Source organism: Kwoniella dendrophila, chromosome 4 (genome assembly GCF_036810415.1).
Source record: "Kwoniella dendrophila CBS 6074 chromosome 4, complete sequence".
Lineage (NCBI taxonomy): Eukaryota > Fungi > Basidiomycota > Tremellomycetes > Tremellales > Cryptococcaceae > Kwoniella > Kwoniella dendrophila.
The window spans coordinates 81,964-102,324 of NC_089479.1; the positions used below are offsets into that span (position 1 = coordinate 81,964).

Below are 20,361 nucleotides of genomic sequence, written 5' to 3' on the forward strand. Positions count from 1 at the left end.
TGGATTCAAACATCACTCGCTGTATCCAAGAGGCTTCTCTTACGGTGTTGTAAGCTATGTGATAGTACTTGAAGATAGAAATATAAAGATCTGTACTGTATGAAATTATCAAAAGGTCAAGACACAATGTATCATATCGACATGTCTACTTTTAAGCCAATTTGACAAACACTTTCCTACTTTTCGATACATACTATTCTAAGTTATTTGTGCAGAGTTGAAAGACGATATAATCTAATCTAATACGATTTTAAACCTGCTAATTGTTGCATTCTCTCAGTTAAGATTGGTTTAGGTGACGGTTCGAGTCTTTCATTTTCCATTGCATGAGGATCAATCTTGCTTCCAGTCATTCGGAACATGAGTGGATCGTGAGTCTGTAGTTTCCACAAGAAATGTTAAATCAGTAATGGGTTTTCTCTTGAGTACGTTCATCTCGATACTTCATATACTCACTGTACTGATATATTGTTCAGCGGCAATCTTTCTAACTTCTTTCATTTCAGGTTGTAAGTCTGAAGCTGGTTTGTAGCATACATCTATGAATAAGAAAGTAAAAAGTACCGGGAATTAGCGATTGTCTCGAAACGATGGAAGCTCGAGATTAAAATCGAGTTAGAATTGACTCACAAGTAGCTAATCTAGGTTTATCACCTTCAGTTAAAGCACCATAATGAATTGATCTTGAATCCCATAAAATTAAATCACCAGGTTCAGCTTCAGCTTTAATCCATTTACAACCTTTATTTTCAAACCATTTTAAATGTTTTTCATTATAAAAATGTGCATCATTCCATGTCCAACCTTCTTTAGGCATTTCATTTTTAAATTCTTCGAAAAATTCATTATAATATTGAATTGATCCTTCTAAAACTTTCAAACCTCCATCTTTAGGTCCATTTTCTTCCTACAAAGAATAACAAAAATAACAAAATTATCGATTAAAATCATCATCATCATCATTTTAGTTTTTATATCATATATTATGATGAAAGTTCTAAAATGTAACCATACTCACCAAATTCATTATACCTTGAATACAATGTTTATATTGTCTATTTGGACTTTGATCAACATGTGGCCATGGTTTACTTCTTTGACCTTCCAATTCTTCTGCTGGTAAAGGTAATGTAATATTTATACCGTCTACACATCATAATGGTATTAAATTAGTACAGAATTCAGACTCGGGATATCATACAAGTGGAAAAACGAAAAACTTACCAAAAGAAACTAATAATTCATCTGTACCCCAAATTTTGGCGAATTCATTAATTAAATTTTCTTCTGCTCTAATATCCCAAACGAATTGTTCATGACCGACACCATATCTATTATATAAACCACCTCTATGAAAAGCAGGTAATTGATCAATATGCCAAGTTGATTTATCATCAAATTTAAAACCTGTTCCAAATGATTCTAACCATTTATACATTCTATCAACATATTCTGCTGATTTTTCGCGAGATATCACACCTTTAACTACTTGATACTATACATTCAAACATTCAAACGTTGTATTAGCTGACTGTACTTCACTTCCTGCAAGACTGTTTGGGCGTTATACTTACACCTTTAGTATCTAAGTCTGGATAAGCAGATGAATTGGGTATACTATGAGATCCTCTTAATTTCAGAGTCCCCTTGACGAGTGATTCGGGAGGATGAGCTCCAGTCAAAAGAGTTTCAGTTATTGTTTGTACCATATCGACTATACAGCTTTTTCGATATTCACTTGAAGGAGGATATCAATGATATCTTGAGAAAATAAGCTTGTTGTATACTGAAATTTCTTATCTACTCGCATCTAGCTTACGATATAAGTATTGTTTCATTTCCCCACTTCATCTTAGCTATAGCGATAGGGATTGTATCCAGAATATGGCAGATGGAAGTGGGGAACCGCTTTAACCCGTTCGGCAGTTCGGTGAGGTATCCCATGGATCATGAATGTATCATGTATTTACTTGCTGCCCAACTTAATACATGAATGCTGTTTCGATGATGATCATGTGTTTCATGTGGTGAAGGTCTTGAAAACTACAGTGATACAGTACTCGTTGAAAGCAACCAAGTATCCGGTTAAGTAAAATGGTCAAACACATTTGCCCGATCAGATTGCCCGAATATATTTTTTTCCCACTCACCACAAGTCAGCGCTCAAGGGACACGGAGAGAAGGATAGAAACGATATTCAGACGTTCGAGGCAGATAATGAAGATTTACACGTTGTATTTCCTCCCCGTGAACCCACTGTCCAACAATCAATTTTTATATCTTTCTCACGGACATCAGGTGATTAAGGTTTATTTGTTCACTTTAGCTTCTTTATGTTTAATGTGTTTACGTTAATCCGCTCATCTCCGATTACAGTGTAGATCGTTGTACCGGGTCATAGCCATAGCCTTAGGAATGTCTTGGCTAGATTACCTTGTCCTCATTCTATTTGCCCGAGCCTGAATGGGCTTTGATTATTTGGGATATCTTTTCATGTTAGGATGACTAAGCTTAGCTGTCCAAGCTTGTCTTCAACTTGTCCAAAAAGTATTTTTAGATTCTTTAGCCTTGTTATGCCGTGATTCAAAGTGGGGTTTAAAGGTGGATCCCCCAGTTCTTCCTCATGGAGCTTCCCTTGTGGTTTTCTTGCTTATCTAGGTTGAAAAGGTCACGCAACTGTAACAGGCTGCCGGTAAACTGTGGTAATCAACCAAATTCAACATCTCTTATCATGTGATGATGACATTTTTAGTTGAGCGACAAGTGGGGGACGGATATTTCGAGATGGTAAGTGGGGAAAGATAAGAGAGATCATGTTAATTAGAGTAAGTAAGCATAATGATACGTTACGAGTACGGTAGATCGTATTGCGGATTAGAGATAACTTTACTTTGTACTTATGTGATTGTTTTATTTCATGACACTTGAGAAAGGTATAATAGGTCAAAGGTAATTCTTTTTGTTTTTCGATCTTTTGAATTAAGACTAAACAAGCAATTTAATTTGCACTCGATACTACTGTCTACCCAATAATTAAGATGACTACAACACCTTCATCCATACCTCATCAAGGTCATGATGAAATTGTTCTTGCAGAAGATGATAAACACAATATTCATCACGTAGGAGTTATCGAAGGTGATCATGAAGACAATAATATTTTGAAACCTGGTGGTGTGGCTGAAATGACAGCTGAAGATCGTGCTACAGCAATAAAACTAGCTTTAAAAGCTGATCCTGGCATACCAAAAAATTCACCAAGAATGGTTCAATTTGTTTTCATGATTTTGGTCGTTTGTATGTGTGGTGGTGATGCTGGTATGTCTATATAAAGTCTTAAACATACAAATTTCCGTTACTTGAAGAACCTCTATACTAACGTACAGTTCACTGTTATTATTATGACTGGTTGTAATTTTTTCAGGTTTCGATGGTACTGTCATGGGTGCAGTAAATAGTATGCTTCAATGGCAAAAATATTTCGGTCTTTCTTCTGCTACTGGAGGTACAGGTATTGTTTTTGTAAGTTTTCGCTGAATTTTATCTGCTTTTAACTCTCATTGCTAAAAAAAAAAAAACATTCAATCCACTTAGGGAATGTATACCGTTGGACAAGTACTTGCTTTTTTCCCTGCTTCTTATTTACCTGATAAAGTTGGTAGAAGAGCTTCAATGTTTACTGGAAATTGTATTTTGGTGTAAGTTGTGTTGGATCTCAATTCCTTGTTATTGCGCTAACATCAAACTTTCACAATAGATTGGGAGCGATTTTGACTTCTCAAGCTAGAAATTTCCAAATGTTTATTTGGGGTCGATTGTTTACTGGTTTAGGATGTACTTTAGCTGCTTCTTCAGCGTAAGTGTTACTTTTCGCTTCTTACGCATGACATGATGACTTAGTAAGTAATCACTAATATCGTTCTTAGCAAATCATACATGTCAGAAATTACACCACCACATACTAGAGGTAGATTTATGGGATTATTAAATTCATTTTATTATGTTGGACAATTATTAGCTTCAGGTATATCAATACCATTAGGTAAAAAACAATCAAATTGGTCATGGAGAGCACCATTATTAATTCAAGCTTCACCTGCTTTAATCAATCTATTATTCGTTTTCTTTTTACCTGAATCTCCAAGATGGTTATTTACACATGGGTTTGAAGATAAATCAAGAGCTGTTTTAGCAAAATTACATTCAAGAGATAATGATATTAATTCTCCAATTGTTTTATTACAAATTGGTGAATTTGAAGAAAATCTTTCAATGGGTGGTAAGTTTTTTTTTTTTTTTTTTTTTCCCCAGCTGTACAGTGTTTACTCACTAGAGTACAATCCCATTGCCGGGAACTGATTCAATCATGATTGTCAATTCCACTTCAGGCGCCGATAAGAGATGGTGGGATTTCAGAGCTTTATTCAAAACCAGAGCTTCTCGATACCGATTTGGAATGTGTGCAATTATCGCTATTTGGGGTGCTTTGTCAGGAAACGATTTAATCACTTGTAAGTCAATCCCCCGCTTCTGCTATATTTTATATATACTTCCTTCTTGTCGAGCTAACCACAACGCGTTTGTAGATTTCTTACCAGTACTTTTACTTCAAGCCGGTATTACTAGTCCAGATAGACAGAGAGTGTGAGTCTTTTCATTTACAGTATCGAATGCTCACTTAGCTAACTGTCGCACAGACTTAACTTCGTCAACTCCATTACTTCATTCACAGGAGCTTTGACAGGTACCGTGATGACAGATTTCATGGGTAGAAGAAAATTGTTACTTATCGGTTCGACATCATGTATGATCGGTATGGCTCTAGCTGCTGGATTACTCTCACCTGCAGGTCAAGAAAGTAGTGTTCGTGCTACTGCTGGTATATCATTTATCTGTAAGTTAACAACTTATCGTATAGCATCACTCAAGTAATCATGACTTACCCTTAAATTTTCCTGTTTATAAGACTTGTTCATGGTATTCTATTCTTTCGGTTATACACCACTTCAAGGATTATACGTTGCTGAGGTATTACCATATGAAAATAGAGCAAAAGGTATCGCATTACAAACTTGGCTAGGTGCAGCTTGTAATTTGATTAACACTTTTGCTTTACCTTCTGCACTTGAACATTTGAAATGGAAGAGTGAGTCTATGCATCCATCCATCCATCTTTTATTGCAATATTTCGAGTGGATCGTCTAAATTATTTACTGATTTCCTCTCGCAACGTAATTTTCTTAATGTTTTAGCATATATAATCTTTTGCGCATGGGATGTAGTAGGTGTCATTGTGATATTCTTATTTGCAGTAGAAACAAAGAGATTCTCTTTAGAAGATTTAGATCATATTTTCGAATCTCAAAATCCAAAGAAAACTAGTTTACAACTTGCTAAAGCTGCTAATGAGAGGGTCAAAAGGGAAAAAGAAGCTGCGATAGTTAATGGTATCGTAGCATAAGTGTGGTGATGATGGCACCACAACGTTGTTAGGTTGAGAAGCTGGTTTGCAGAAGGGTAGTTAGTAATGGGGGAATTAGTTTTTTCTCGAAATATTTGTAGCGTTTTCTTTTCTTCTTGCAATACTTCCAAGTGATGATCGAAAGGTGTTCTTATATTTTGTAAAAGAGGTGTTGGCGTATGCAATAAGTAGGTTTTGTGCGCATGGTTCTTGCTTGTGCTTGACCCATACTGATTCTGAATCGTCACGAACAAAGATATAACATATACACCATGTGCTTGCGTTAACTGCTTGACCCAATGTTCCCCCTAATAAATAGCTCCACAACTTGGCTTGAGACCTTGCGCTGATCTTATTGATTGATGTCACAAGGATATTTTCGGTTCATTACGGTTATATATGTTTATATGTATGGTTATGACTATTTTCGAAAAGTATGTCATCTTCAATGTTATACAAGGTAGATAAGCTTAGCGATATAAAATCGGAGTTTGGGTGACAGATCTTTTGCGATCATCATGTCAATGAGTTTACAGTACACCTCTTTACCCGAGAAATCGGTCATTGCGGTGATACGGGTGTATTCTAATGCTTGATTAGAACTTTCTGATATAGCAGTGACTAACCATTAGCATTATTTGTAATGATCAAATTAGAGAAACTCGACACAATATTTGCATCCGAATATCCGATACATACAGTATGTACGAGTACTCGGCCGTATGAGTCAATTTTAAACTGTTTTTCGGCATGATGTGATCGCATTTGACCGGTTCAAAAATAAATTAATTTCTGATGAACGCCATAAAGAACCAGCTGAGATAAAACAGTCAATAGGTTTTTGACTCATGAAATGAGATAATGGAAATCTAGTTTGAAGCGTTTGTTCGGATCTTGATAGTTCAATAGTTCATGCATCTTACTCTATAGCAGTAAGATATCTCAGTCATTTGGCAAATTAATCTAGTCATCTTTATCGAAAATTTAGGCGAGATTTTTTCGTATTTCAAAGTCATGTTAATAATGAGATCTCTTTAATTCTCTCCTTCCATCGCAAATCGCGATCGAGTCATTATTCCTAGTTTCTTCTTTTTATTACTTTAGTTTTACTCATCATCGTGTATATATATAGCTATTTCTCTAATTCATCATTGATATCCCATTGTATAGTATAGATTAGTCATTTCAAAAATACAAATAGAATTGAGGATCTCAAATGGACAATCCGCACATTAATCATGTCTGAAATCAATCATACCAACATACCTCATAATGGTATTAACCACCAATCATCAACAAACTCAACTTCAACTACTCTCATAACAACATCTTCAACCCCTTCTACACCACAAATCGAAAATAACAAACAACCTCAACTTGATCAATCCCGACTTCAATCATCATCTACCAAAACCGAAGGAAATACTAGTCAGACTCATAATAACAAGATCAAAAACAATTTACCTGAAGGTTGTACATTTGGACCAATATTAGGTATAACATCAGTTGGAGTTAAATCATTAAATGAATTACATAGAATAACAACACATGGTACAGAAAAATCAGTTCATGATTTAAATATAGAAAAAGTTAAAGTTATATGGGTAGATTTCCCACATAAATCAAAAGAAAATCCTTTTTATTATTCAAAATGGAGAAAATTAGGTATAATGGCTGTTGCATTATTTTTTGCAAATATAACTGCTTTTGCAACTTCAAGTTATTCAATTGGAATACCTTCAATGAGAAATGATTTAGGTGCAACTCAATTACAAGCTGCAACAGGTGTTTCTTTATATGGTTGGGTAAGTTTGAATTCTTCTTGTATAACATGTTTATTCATATCCCTATTGCTATATTCACTTTGCTTGTACTTACATACGAACATACTGTTTATTTTCAAATTTATAATAGGGCTTCGCTATTGGTCCTTTAGCTATTGCACCCATAACAGAAGAATTTGGTCGTTATTGGATGTATATAGGTTCAATCTTCTTTTATGCTTTATTTCATTTAACTCATGGACTGTAAGTATTTCGTTTTACCAAAAGTAAGCTAGATTACATTATTGATATTATAATCTTATCGCTTTCAGTGGTAAAAACATAGGAACAGTGCTAGTCGGAAGATTTTTTATGGGTTTGACAGGTTGTATAGGTGCAACTGTCGTTGCTGGAACTGTATCAGATTTATATCCTCCTCATAAGTGAGTTTTACGTCACAGATAGCATTGACACTTAAAGTTTACTAATAGTTCAACTTTTTCCCCATAGACGTGGTCAACCAATGTCATTATTCACTATGGCGGTAGTTTTAGCACCTGGTTTAGGTGGAGCTACGATGTGTTGGGCAGAAGCAAATCCGCATTTACAGTGGAGATGGATAGCTTGGATCCAAATGAGTAAGTTCAAGATTCAGGATTAAAACCTGTTACCAATCGGTATTTGGAGAACATTGAACTGACATTGTGTGTGCCGGTTATAGTCGCCCTTGGTATATATTGGCCAATAGCATTTTTCGTTTTAAAAGAAACTAGAGCAACTGTATTATTAAGAAGAAAAGCTAAGAAATTACGTGATGAAAGAGGTTTAAAAGATGGTGGTAGGTATACAGCAAGAAGTGAAGTTGATAAAGAAGATTTTTGGGTTTCAATGAGACGTAGTTTGAGTAGACCTATTTGTGAGTACATACCGAAAATAAAACCTTGGTCGAAGCTCCGTTTGTTTTTCTGGCTTATAATCAAATTAATTTGATTGATCGTTGGTTCATAGTATTCGTCACTATGGAACCTGTAGTTACATTCTTTGCAATTTGGGCAGCTTTAGTTTGGGGTGTATTTTTCATTCAAATCGCTGGTTTACCATATGTGTTTAAAACGATTTATGGTTTTGGTACTACTGCTGCTGGATCAACATATTGGGCTATAGTGTGAGTCAGATTATATCATCGTTGGAAAAAAACGATAGATATACTGTATATTTACCCAATCACTAATATCTACTGTATACGATCAGAGTTGGAACTTTGATTGGATATCTCTTCAATTTTATTCAAGATGCATTGTATAAGTGAGTTCTTTCTTTCAATCATGTCATTCATATTTTGAATTTCAAATTGACGTATTTGATTTGGGATAGACGAAATGTAGGACGTGTTGGAGTCGAAGCTAGACTTTATGCACCTTGCGTAGCAAGTATAGTATTTGCTATTGGAGTAATGATCTTTGGTCTTACTTCTATACCTAGTGTACATTGGATAGGTCCATGTATAGGTATAGCAATTGCTTTAGCGGCTGCCTATACAATTTATCAAACTTGTTTCATTTAGTAAGTTTGTTTATTGTTATCGTCGTCATTAACCATCAAAATCGATAATCGAGTTATAAATCATATTAATACCATTCATTACTTTGATAGTTTATCAGAATGTTATGGATCACATGCTTCTTCAGCTGTAGCTGGAATGTCCTTTTTACGTATTTTAGTTGGAAGTAGTTTTGCAATGTTTACTAATAATGTGAGTTATAATATTCACATTCACATTCACGATTGATCACAGGTCCAACTATATTTCGTTCATTACAAATACAAAAATTACATATAAAGATTTATGATTGGTCATACTGATATCAATTTTATCTTTCTTCAATATAGTTATTCGATACGATGACACCTAGATGGGGTATATTCATGATAGGTTGTATAGCATTATTATTATCACCTATACCATTTATAGCATATTTTAAAGGACCATGGATAAGAGAAAGAAGTCCATATAGTAAAATCTTAATGGCAGAAGAAAAGAAAAGGATTGAAAATGAAGGTTTAGCAAATTTACAAGCGCAGAATCAAAACCAAAATGATTTAGAACAAGGTGAAAATGGAGGTGAAGGTGAAGTAAGTTTGGAGAATAGAATGGAAGATATGGAAGGTGAATCTTTAATGGAACAAACTCGTTCAAGAGATGAAAGAGAATATGGACATGGACATGATCATATTGGTAGAAGCGATAGTAATATTAATAGTAATAGTAATATCAAGAAGAAAATCGAAAGAACTCCAAGTCAGATCTATCGAAGGGATCATCATCATCAACATCACCAACATAAGAATGAAGTCGAAAATGTGGTCAGTCTGAAACAGTGATTGATCAAAGGGATTGCCATTCGGATTAGATAACTTATAATCATAATTGATGCATGACCACTTTAATCTCTATGGATACATTATTTGAATTTTCCCATAATATCGGATAATTGGGTTTCTGGTCAATCCGAATTTCTGTCTTGTATTTTACAACTTAAAGGATAGTATGCGAAAGAAAGGATAATAGGAACGCCCAAATGTTTAAGCTTGAAAAAAAAAACAAAATACATAGTTTAAAAACCCGCAGGTATCCATTGATCCATGACTAAATCGAAGAAAATCACAGTTGCCATAACTAAAGTATAATCCATATTTGCAGCAATATCAACGGTACGCTATAGATGGTATGGATCGAAAATGTGATAAATTATCAGCATTTAATTATCAATATGACAGATAGACAGACATAAGTTGAATTGATATTATTTACTTACCCTCTTTTTAAGCCAATCACCTTTATATACGAAAGCCACACAATTATTATTCAACATTAATCTTTTACCTTTACCATTTGTTGAAGAAAGTCTTTTCCATGTATCATATTCTGCTATTTGAGTTTGTCCAGTTGAAATATCATTGAATTCAGTTAGGATATTACATTTACCTATAATCAAAAACAGATTTGAGATGATTATTTGAATTTAGCTTTTTTAGGAAAATGCACGAAAGAGAAAAACAATTGGACACGAAAAAACTTACTTCTCCATTTACGATCTAATCTAACTTCAAACAATTTTTCACCATTAGTAGGTGATGTACCGATTATAGCCCATGATAAAGTACCCATCTTGATACTTAATTTAAGTATTTCATTATCGTTAGGATCAAAGAAAGCTAAAAGGGAAAGAAAAGCAATGAATTTATTAGCTTATCATGTTCCTTGTCCGATTTATAGATTATTAGTGAGTCGCTTGAAGAACGTGAAAAAGGCTTACTGGTTTCCTGTTTGAGATTGGCTTTACCAACAGTTTTAACTAATACATTATCATTTTCATCTCTAAATATATAATCCCCCTTGAAGAGTAAAAATGACAAGATGAAGTGTTAGCCTTCTTCTACCAGGCTAATATATGACAGGTCCATGGAGAGCAATCACTCACTCCACTCCATGAAGATATTTTCTTCTCTATTTTAAGTGTCATAGAGTCATTTAGACAGTATCTTGAATCATGTCCTGTAGGTACTTTAAGCTCATCAACATTCATTGAAACGTTAGACATCGTTGATGATGAAGACGATGATTTGATGGATACTTTATCATGGTCGTGTTTCTCATCGTATGTCGCAGTTGAGGTTGAAGTTGAAGATTGAGGTGTTTCTGATTTGGATTTTAGTTTGAATATGGATTTACTTAAACACATATTGGATAAAATATTTAATTGTTTGGTTAAGTGTTGTTTGTCACAAGTGATTGTTATTGAGTTAAAAATTATTGTGTTATCGATATTGAGTTTGATGATATTCGTTGTTCAAGTGAGCTATATATATATGTGTCCAATCCCACTATCCTGTTATGCTTTTATCACTTATCACTTATCACTTATCTCAAATGCCCCGATAGGAGATCTCGGTGTTTCCGATATGATAAAAAGCACTAAAAATAGATAGCTCCACCTCTTTAAGTACTAGTGTGCGTGCCTTGACCACGTGCTACACAGCATCATCGGGGGAGTTTGGAGATTATCGGTAGAGTCGGTAAGACCGAGTATAGGTACAGTGGTCATTATATTCTTGAAGTTCGTAATGACCGACAAGAATGATAAAACAATAACAGATCATCAGCTCAAATGCTTGTGCTATCTGACTTGTAAAGTAGGTTCTGAAGAGTGACCTGCTGAGAATCGTATAGTGTTCAGTCCCCTTGGACATACTCAAGAACATAAAGCTTAAAGACATGCCCTCTGCATCTTACCCAAATCTATCATCATCAGGCGAAAGTAGTAGAAGACGAAAAAGTATCTCACCACCACCACCACCGTTATCATCAAGAACACGTATTTTCCATGCATGTCAAAGTTGTGCATCATCAAAAGTGAAATGTGAAGGATTAAGAATAGATGGCGGTTGTGCAAGATGTCGTAGAAGAAATACAAAATGTTCATTAGCTGGTTTACCTGGTTTAGAAGATATACAATCTAACAATGTTGATGAAGAAGAAGAAAGAAGAAGAAAAAGAAGGAGAAGATCAAAAGATATACATCAAAGTATCAGAAATGATAATGATGATAATATCTACAATAATGGTAGAAGACAATCAGAAAACATGTTCACCTCTACTTCTACTACTTGTACTACATCTTCAGAAATATACGAAATGAAGAAAAGGATTGAATCACTTGAAATTGCTTATCAAACTTTTCTACAACAAGTCAATAATAATTTACCCTCTTTAACCTCGCCACAAATCACCTATTCCCATTCTGAACCGCAATTACATTCTTTCCCACATCCTCCTCATTCTGCTGATAATAATCTCGGGAACACATACATACCACCGCCATCATCTATACAACCATCGACGAATTCATCATCGAGCTACCAACAGACTCCAAATACGGTATCCCATACTCATCAAACATCATTAAACTCCCCAAATCATTCAACATCTCTACAACCACCACCAACACAAGCTCCAACTTCTACTTCACCTCAAAATCCAAAAGCAGATTCACCTTCTTCTTCTAATAATACGAAGCATGGCTTTTATGTAAAAAGAAGACCTTTAGATATAGCTGGATTTCAAAAAGGTTATGCTATGGATCCAGTTAATATAACATTTGATGAAACTGCCAGATGTGCTGTTGATTTTAAAGGTTATCCTGATATTGTATCTAGAGGTTATGTCACTCGTTCTCATGTAGAATCGAATTTTCTCTTGTAAGTCAATCTCATTTATAAAAAATATAATGTTAGATAAAACGAACATCTTGACCGATCTTTTGTGAATCAGATTCAAACATCGATTTTCACTTATATCACCACTTCCACAATTCCTATTAACTACAAGATCAATCCCTTCACATCCATTCATACAATTAGCTTCTTTAGCTTTTTTGCATCAAGCATTACCTATAGAAGCATTAGGTTTGATTGAAGAATCAATATTATATTCAATGTCAGGTCCATCATGTACAGAAGCGATTTTATCTTTATATATTTTAAGTTTTTCACCATTTCCGTTAGGAAGTGAAAATCATATTCCACCTACATGTTTAAGATTTATATCTTTAGCATATTCTCTAGGTGTGGATTTGGGTTTAGAAACTAAAGCCGAAATCATGTTAAAGGAGGAATCAAATGAATTGCTTAAAGAATCTTGGATGATGAACAAATTCGAAGAATTGACTTTGGTGAGTGAACCTTGAGTCAACTGCGTATATATACGTATATATTGCAGAAAAATTCAGTCGCTCATATAAGCTGATATAATGATAATATGATTGTCATATAGTGGGAAGCAGTGAAGAATAGGTATTGCATGTGAGTATTCTAGATTTTTATGTTTTTAGCCAGTTAAGTCTTGCTGATACCAAAACCTACAAAGACTGAAAATGGAATGTGCAAGATGTCGCGATTTACCGAGATTATACTCGCTTCGTTTTCCAATACACCCTTCTGATCATATTAATCAATGCATCATTCATCTTCAACAGGAGCAAAAACTTGTAGATGCTTGTAGAGAATATATATCAACTATAGCTGAATTGGAAGTTACAGTTAAATGGGAATGGCCTGATCTTGACGCTTTAGGGGAATTATGGAATAAAACTAAAGATCATCTAGATGAGTTGATGGATGATTTAGATGATGATGAGTGTGAGTCATCTCTTATTCAATTCTTTCAGAAACAAGATCATTTACTGACGATTGGTGACTCAATGTCTTATTGGTTGTAATTCTTAGGGTTACTAAGAAGCACAATAGCTTGTATAGGATATTCAATTGGATTTAGACTCAGTTTCATGTTTCATAAACCACCTTCACCAATATCAATAACAGAGATAGAAAAAGTTGAATCTCTAACTGGTATTGCATTAGTTTCAACATCAAATACAATTATTGAACAAATTATTCCATTTATAATAATGAATTCATCATCATCCACATCAAACATCGAAGAAGAATCGAAAATTGATTTACCTTTACCTGCAGCTTTAATAACGGCTTTAATAATTTGTTTAGCAACATCAAGAAGAATACAAATTTTAATTAAACAACAAAACATTTTACCTAATCCTTTATTTAATGAAGAGGCCCTATTAAAAGCTGAAAATTTTATAGCTAAACAACCTAATTTACCAGGTAAAGTTTTAAGAGATATGTGGATTAGTTTACAAGAACCTCAAAGATATTTGTCTAAAAATAATCAAAAAAATAACAATAATAGTATTAGTAATCACAATACCAATCATATGGATAGTAATGAAAATGATACTAGTCCATATCAACTAGAAGAATTTCAATCTGTTTGGACAGATAATGGATTTAATTGGGATTTATTTAATTTTGATTTCGTTTTTCAAGAAAATAGTTTAGTCCCTAATACTTCTAGTAATTCTACTTTGGAAGGTGTTTAAAACAGAGATAATTGTTCTCTCTTTCAAAAGATTTTTTAACATCATTATATGCATACAACTTACAATTACATGTTCATCATTTACAATACTAGTTCGTCCGTGAAAATGGTGTGAACATAGTGTGTCTCTTTTTTATCAATGTGAAGTCAATCTCTATGCAATTTCCAATTGTCCCTTAGCTTTCAATCAAGTCATCCTACGCCTACGATCTACCAGGTAATTGCCAAAGTGGAGTATCTATCTTATCTGAAACATCTTTCGTTGTGAATAAACTTCTTGTTGGATCATCTTTTACTCTATCATCTTTTATCATTCTAGAATCACAAATAAAGTTGTATTTAGTCAATTAATCAATCCTCATACTTTGATTTATTACCAAACTCACCTAGAATCTATTCTTGCATCTTCACCTTCAACACCAATCATAGCTTGAGGTTCTTTAGCTTCAATAACATAATGATTATCACAATGTGGACAATATTCATCTGATTCTTCATATGTTGTCATATCTTTACGAAAAGCTTTTTTACACTGTTTTAATTGGAAAATGTTATTTCATGGAACATCTCTTCACAAAAGAAACCTCTTCAGTGGATAATGTAAGATATATATAGAGAGAGAAAGTAAACGGAGGGATAAAAGGGGGGGGGGGGGTTGTTCAACAAGGAATAGGTAAGGGTAGAAAACAAGAAAGAGATGCGCGAAAGAGCATTGAAAAAGAGATGTTGACTTACCTTTTTACACATGAAAGCCATCTCCATCGTTCTCCTCAGTGGATGATCCTGCGATTCTTCATGACATTGAGGGCACTATAACGTTATTTGCCCACTAACTTCAGCATAGTGGTTTTATACAACAACCAATTTATTCATTCACTCACATCAAAGAACTTCTTACAACATGGTGCTCGTATAGCTACTTGAGCATTCAATATATGTTTACTATATTTTATCAAGAACGTATTTCGTCAATACGTGTAGGGTAGATTAATAGGACAAGATATCGAAGAGAGTGAAAAAGCACTGATCACTAACCACATATTTTTTTTCAGTGAATTCCTTCCGTTCGAGAATCAATGGCTATTTATTCAAACAAATTTGTGGGACTTTTTCCAGCCGATTGCGCTGTGTTATCTATCAAAGCTGTCCTTCTCAAAGTGCGATTGGGGATAGAATCTTTCTGGTAGTATTCGTTAATCATTAAATATAGTATCCCATTTATTAAATCGATAATCTTTGAACATTTTTAATGTCTTTTAGACGCGTCGCGAAGAGCATCGTACAGCGGAGATATAGTGAATCTCCGTCCCCTTGAATGGTTATAATTAGCTTTTATCATCCTCATAGTTGTTATCGTTATCATCAACACTTTTGTCACTCCTTGTCATCATCCTCATCCTCTTTTCACGTCAGTATCAGTATCATCATTCCGGCAAACCTTTCTATCCCGAATACCGAAGACAAGACAAGGATGGAACAGGTTGATTTAGTCAGAGCATTAGAATCAATCGATCATTCAGATATAGATATATTGGCTCATCATGTTCACATCAATACGGAAGATCATTCTAACCTAGAGCATGATACCCAACATCATCTACCTATAGAATTAGTAGAACAGACTATAAATAAAGTTCAACAGCAGCAACAACAAGAAGAAGAAGAACAGCAAGAACAGCGGCAGGATGTTCAGAACGTCGATGGTAATGAAACCGATCAAAATGGGATAAACCCAATACAAGCAAATGATATTGAAAATGAATTGAATAATTGGACAAGAGATCAACTTCAAGCTGAAATTATAAGGTTACGTCAATTGGCTACCAGGAATACTTCCTCGACTCCTATACCTACTCCAATACCTTCTAGTGATATAGATATATCATCAGATTTACCTAATACTCCTTTTCAAGGTATACAGAATGAAACGTCTAACGGGAGGAGTAATTTGTTGTTACACCCAATCGATGATTCAAATCTAGGTACTTCTCATCATTCTGATTCATTAGACCCATCTAATGAAGAAACTAAGAATCCAACAACTACAACTACATCCAAAAGGGGTAAAAGGAAAAGAGCAAGTAATACAAATTTAAAATCAAAAGAACCAAAATCAATCAAGATTATAAAAAGAGATGAAAATACAGGTAAAAGGTTAGAAAAAGATAGAAAAACTGAATTATCGAAATTGATCAGAATTAAAATACGTAACTATTTAGGTGTTGGTATGGATGATCTTTTACCTCATCCACATCCACATTCACATTCACATCAGCCCTCAAGCAATACAGACGTTATTTCTGGTCAGATCAATGATGTAAGTACTGGGCATAATTCTATAATAGATGAACAAGGACAAATTCATTTGAACATCGATCAAAATGATATAATCAGTCAAAGTCAAAGTAATAATCACGATCATGTGGAAGTTGACAATGGTATCAGTAATATCATGAAAGAGAACCAAGACCACGTTGATATTAACGATGAAAGTGCTAATGAAGTATTTATACCGAATTGGAATTTACAATTAAACCATCCACCAAATGTAGAATTTGTGAATAAAATTTCGAATGAAGTATATGAAGAATTATCACAGGGATTATATTCAAATATCACTAATAGTAATAATAATAATAATATCAAAATACCACCAAATAAAGATATATCATTACAAGTTATAGAACAAACTACAAAAACATCATTTATAAATATGTGTAAGAAATATATACAAGAAAATGATCCAAATGGTAATGAAAGAAGAGAAAAATATACGAAAAAAAGAAGAAGATGGGCAAGAAAAGATTTGGTAAGTTTTTGACTTTTTGAGACTTTCAAATCATCTATCTTAAAACCTTTCTCGTGAATACATACATAGGTATCAAGTTCACATTTTTATAGTCGGTTCTGAAGTTGTCGCCATACTAATTTAATTGTATTTTGGTTTTATGCTATTGTTTTTTTTTTTAGAAACAAAAAAGAAGAACGAAATCATCCTTAGATCCGATATTCCATGATTTACAACTAAACTTTTCTTCTTCCGCAACAACAACAGCATTACATATAGATTATATGTCATCTGAATATTCTTCATCAGGTGAAGATACATCAGAAGAAATTGATTATAATATAAAATTAAGACGAAAAAATCAATGGGAAGAAACTAGAAGAAAAAAATCTCAAGAAGATCAATTAAAATATTCAAATTCAAATTCAAATTCAAATTTAAATCCTTCTACCAATCTAAGTGGTAATGTAAGTGGTAAGAATGGTTGGGCAGTTGGAATTAGTGAAAAAGTTTTAGAAGTTAGAACTCCTAGATGGAGAAGTGATGCAGTGAGTTTAGGATTATCCGACTTGTTTCATGTACATATACATATATACATTGAATTGATTTCGCTAACATATCGTTATCATTGTCATTATCATTATCCTTCTTTTTAGCTCAACGATATATATAAAAGGTTGGATGCACATGCAAGTCAATTTTCAGATACAAGAGCCAATGGATCTCAAACAAAACCAAATACAATATCTGATGCTACATCATCATTATCATCATTAAATCCAAATATAATGATTAGACCTGGACACGTAGCACCTTCACATAAAAGATTTACAATGGTAAAAGGGACGATGAGAAAAGGTAATACACCAAAAGATTTAGGTCAAGGTTGGATGTGGGCTAGCGGAATAGGTGGTGTTTGGCCTGAAGAAGCTGATAGATGGATTGGTAATGTTGATGTTACCGTGGGTGCTGGTACTGAAGATTCTTCTTCTTCATTTGATAAACCTCCACCTCATGTCGTTACCAGTGGTGATACTCCTATAACTTTGATTGGAAATTCTGAAGAACAACAACATGTCCGAAAGGATCAAGTCAGCGATATAGATCTGAATGGGAATGATCAAGACAATCATCATCAAAGTATAAGTGAAATTTTAGATAATACCCAGCCTAGTGATTTGATGGAAGCAAGTGGTATTGAAGTGGGGAACGATTTGGAAGAAGCTAGATTAGGTTTAGTCAATGCTTTAGAAGGATTATAGGTGTGAGGTAGACTCCAATCTATAGATGTATCAGTATATAACGTTGTATTTGCATGTATAGCATGAAATCGAAATAATGAATTAACCTGCATCATGTACCGAATAATCTGGATTTACAAATGAAAAAAAAAATGTATATTTACACAAGAGGCACATTAACGCTAACAAAACGATTCTTCTATCCATCCACTGACTCGAATACCCATCTCATATCGTACATCCAATTAATTGTTGTTTAACTTGATCTAAAGATAATTGTTGAATTTCATTATATAATTCGAAATAATCTTGAATTTTTGAATTTAAATGAGATTCCATTTCTTCTTTTGCATTTAAACCTGATGTAGTAGTTTTGACGTGTTCACCTAAATTAGATTGAAATATACCTGCTGCTGAAGCAGGTAAAAAATCTTCATATACAATTGGTGTATAATTTATTATACCATCTTTAATTAATTCTTCTAAACCTTTTCCAATAAAAGAAGAAGAAGAAGAAGATAACTGAGATTGAGCAAAAGATGATAATGAATATTTGAAATAAGCTAAATTTTGTTTTCGTATTTCTTCCCATGTATCAGGGAAAGATTGAAATATTTTACCTAATCTAATTTGCCAAATTTCATTATTATCTGTAGGTGTAAATGATCCTGCTTGTTTCATTAAATTTTGATATAATTCGTGACCTATATTTTTGTTTATATCAGAAAAAACAAAGAAATGTATCAGAATATCAATCCGTATTTCAATCTGTGATCTGTGAACGGACAATTCAAAACTCACCTGCAGGTGTTAAAGCTGCACCTCTAGATTCAATTTCACCAAATCTTGCTCTATGTAAACCTTGACTTGTTTCACCGGGCGAGGATCCAGCAAAATTTATAGGTTCAGTTAAAGCTTGAAAAGAAGTTTGTCTTAATAAAATCGGACATTCTCTAACTGGTGGACCTTCGATAACTTTTTTAGGTGGAATACTGTGTAGGAGAATAAGTAGTAGAGTATTAGCTTTAATAGCTTGATATACATATCGAATTCAAAAGGGTGATAAATTATTTACTTACCCCCTTTCAGCCATCATACGTTGTACAGCATCAATATCTAAAGTTCTTGGAGTTAAATGATTTATATGTGGACCTTTAAATCCCGCAACATCAGCTAAAAGTGGATGAGTCTTTTTCATTTCATTATATGTTTCTTCATCAACTAAAGCAGATTTATGCCATTTAAAAGTTTCCAAAGAATATTCAATTAATAATTCTGAATCAATTTTATTTAATCCACCTTGATTTTCAGATTTTAAAATTAATTCTTTTACATTTGGATGAAATATATCTCTTTCATTTAAAATTTCAATTACTTTATTTCTTAAATTCAAATCTGGAATTAATTCTGTTCTTAATAAACTTGTAAATATTCTAAAAGGATTTTTATCTAATGAACTAGTTGTTTTTGGTCTAAATGCTGTAGAATGTACAGGTACACCAGATGTAGATAAATCATAATATCCAACAGCATACATTCCCATTTGTTTAAACATTCTAGAAATTGTACTTAATTCTTCTGATGTACCTAATCTAATTGCACCATGTCTTTCTACTCTAAGTCGATCTATAAGTGAAAAACCATAGCATTTCAAATCAGAATCAGAATCAATACTTTTTACTTCATTTCATTCGTTATATCCTTCTTCTCATACATATATTCAAACTCACCTCCAATCTCCCATAAATCAGGTTTCACTTTTTTGATTTCTGAATTCACATCGTTAACAAGTTCGATTAAATCTCCATATAATGGGACTTCTTTTTTGTACATATCCGATAATGCACTACAGAACATTGCTCGGATATCATCTGGTGAAACGAATGGTTGAGCAATCATATTGAAGGTTGTGTTGTGGTAGATGAGGGTTGATGTTAGTAAGTATATTATGTGTAGATTGATTAGCTTGTGGATAGTATCAAGACGATCGTCTCGTTAATGTATCTTTGATGATTGATTTGAGTCTGGGGAATGAATAAATGACATTGGCATCTTGGCTAGGCTTGATATTGTGGTGTATATATATACATATACACTACTACATCATGGCGGATATCGTTGTTAATAACTACCCATTGAAACACTTGTCA

The 20,361-nt window shown here is 33.6% G+C and overlaps 8 protein-coding genes across 8 annotated transcripts; 4 read left to right on the forward strand and 4 right to left on the reverse strand.

Annotated features, from left to right (window-relative positions):
* Positions 1 to 239: 239 nt before the first annotated feature.
* On the reverse strand, positions 240 to 1,709 carry L201_003168 (uncharacterized protein; the record flags this gene model as incomplete). Its single annotated transcript, XM_066218927.1, has 6 exons — positions 240 to 377; positions 457 to 539; positions 631 to 907; positions 1,019 to 1,146; positions 1,225 to 1,495; positions 1,575 to 1,709. 6 exons carry the CDS (start codon positions 1,707 to 1,709, stop codon positions 240 to 242), a joined length of 1,032 nt encoding a protein of 343 aa, XP_066075024.1.
* Positions 1,710 to 3,038: 1,329 nt separating this feature from the next.
* Positions 3,039 to 5,461, forward strand: L201_003169 (uncharacterized protein; the record flags this gene model as incomplete). The annotated part of the gene is made up of 10 exons (XM_066218928.1): positions 3,039 to 3,318; positions 3,425 to 3,522; positions 3,595 to 3,698; positions 3,758 to 3,856; positions 3,927 to 4,279; positions 4,389 to 4,511; positions 4,587 to 4,644; positions 4,698 to 4,894; positions 4,967 to 5,146; positions 5,253 to 5,461. The coding sequence occupies 10 exons, from the start codon at positions 3,039 to 3,041 to the stop codon at positions 5,459 to 5,461; spliced, it is 1,701 nt and encodes a 566-aa protein (XP_066075025.1).
* Positions 5,462 to 6,699: 1,238 nt separating this feature from the next.
* On the forward strand, positions 6,700 to 9,606 carry L201_003170 (uncharacterized protein; the record flags this gene model as incomplete). Its single annotated transcript, XM_066218929.1, has 10 exons — positions 6,700 to 7,266; positions 7,376 to 7,488; positions 7,557 to 7,667; positions 7,735 to 7,862; positions 7,946 to 8,140; positions 8,233 to 8,389; positions 8,476 to 8,529; positions 8,599 to 8,787; positions 8,878 to 8,977; positions 9,115 to 9,606. The coding sequence occupies 10 exons, from the start codon at positions 6,700 to 6,702 to the stop codon at positions 9,604 to 9,606; spliced, it is 2,106 nt and encodes a 701-aa protein (XP_066075026.1).
* A 233-nt stretch (positions 9,607 to 9,839) lies between these two features.
* L201_003171 (uncharacterized protein) lies at positions 9,840 to 10,967 on the reverse strand (the record flags this gene model as incomplete). The annotated part of the gene is made up of 5 exons (XM_066218930.1): positions 9,840 to 9,941; positions 10,041 to 10,210; positions 10,306 to 10,440; positions 10,542 to 10,620; positions 10,707 to 10,967. The coding sequence occupies 5 exons, from the start codon at positions 10,965 to 10,967 to the stop codon at positions 9,840 to 9,842; spliced, it is 747 nt and encodes a 248-aa protein (XP_066075027.1).
* Positions 10,968 to 11,500: 533 nt separating this feature from the next.
* Positions 11,501 to 14,183, forward strand: L201_003172 (uncharacterized protein; the record flags this gene model as incomplete). Its single annotated transcript, XM_066218931.1, has 5 exons — positions 11,501 to 12,483; positions 12,557 to 12,956; positions 13,058 to 13,086; positions 13,151 to 13,422; positions 13,510 to 14,183. 5 exons carry the CDS (start codon positions 11,501 to 11,503, stop codon positions 14,181 to 14,183), a joined length of 2,358 nt encoding a protein of 785 aa, XP_066075028.1.
* Positions 14,184 to 14,385: 202 nt separating this feature from the next.
* On the reverse strand, positions 14,386 to 15,222 carry L201_003173 (uncharacterized protein; the record flags this gene model as incomplete). The annotated part of the gene is made up of 5 exons (XM_066218932.1): positions 14,386 to 14,497; positions 14,569 to 14,714; positions 14,918 to 14,992; positions 15,064 to 15,124; positions 15,218 to 15,222. The coding sequence occupies 5 exons, from the start codon at positions 15,220 to 15,222 to the stop codon at positions 14,386 to 14,388; spliced, it is 399 nt and encodes a 132-aa protein (XP_066075029.1).
* Positions 15,223 to 15,653: 431 nt separating this feature from the next.
* Positions 15,654 to 18,232, forward strand: L201_003174 (uncharacterized protein; the record flags this gene model as incomplete). Its single annotated transcript, XM_066218933.1, has 3 exons — positions 15,654 to 16,991; positions 17,153 to 17,518; positions 17,627 to 18,232. The coding sequence occupies 3 exons, from the start codon at positions 15,654 to 15,656 to the stop codon at positions 18,230 to 18,232; spliced, it is 2,310 nt and encodes a 769-aa protein (XP_066075030.1).
* Positions 18,233 to 18,439: 207 nt separating this feature from the next.
* Positions 18,440 to 20,110, reverse strand: L201_003175 (uncharacterized protein; the record flags this gene model as incomplete). The annotated part of the gene is made up of 4 exons (XM_066218934.1): positions 18,440 to 18,915; positions 19,013 to 19,203; positions 19,291 to 19,837; positions 19,942 to 20,110. The coding sequence occupies 4 exons, from the start codon at positions 20,108 to 20,110 to the stop codon at positions 18,440 to 18,442; spliced, it is 1,383 nt and encodes a 460-aa protein (XP_066075031.1).
* Between the last annotated feature and the right edge of the window lie 251 nt (positions 20,111 to 20,361).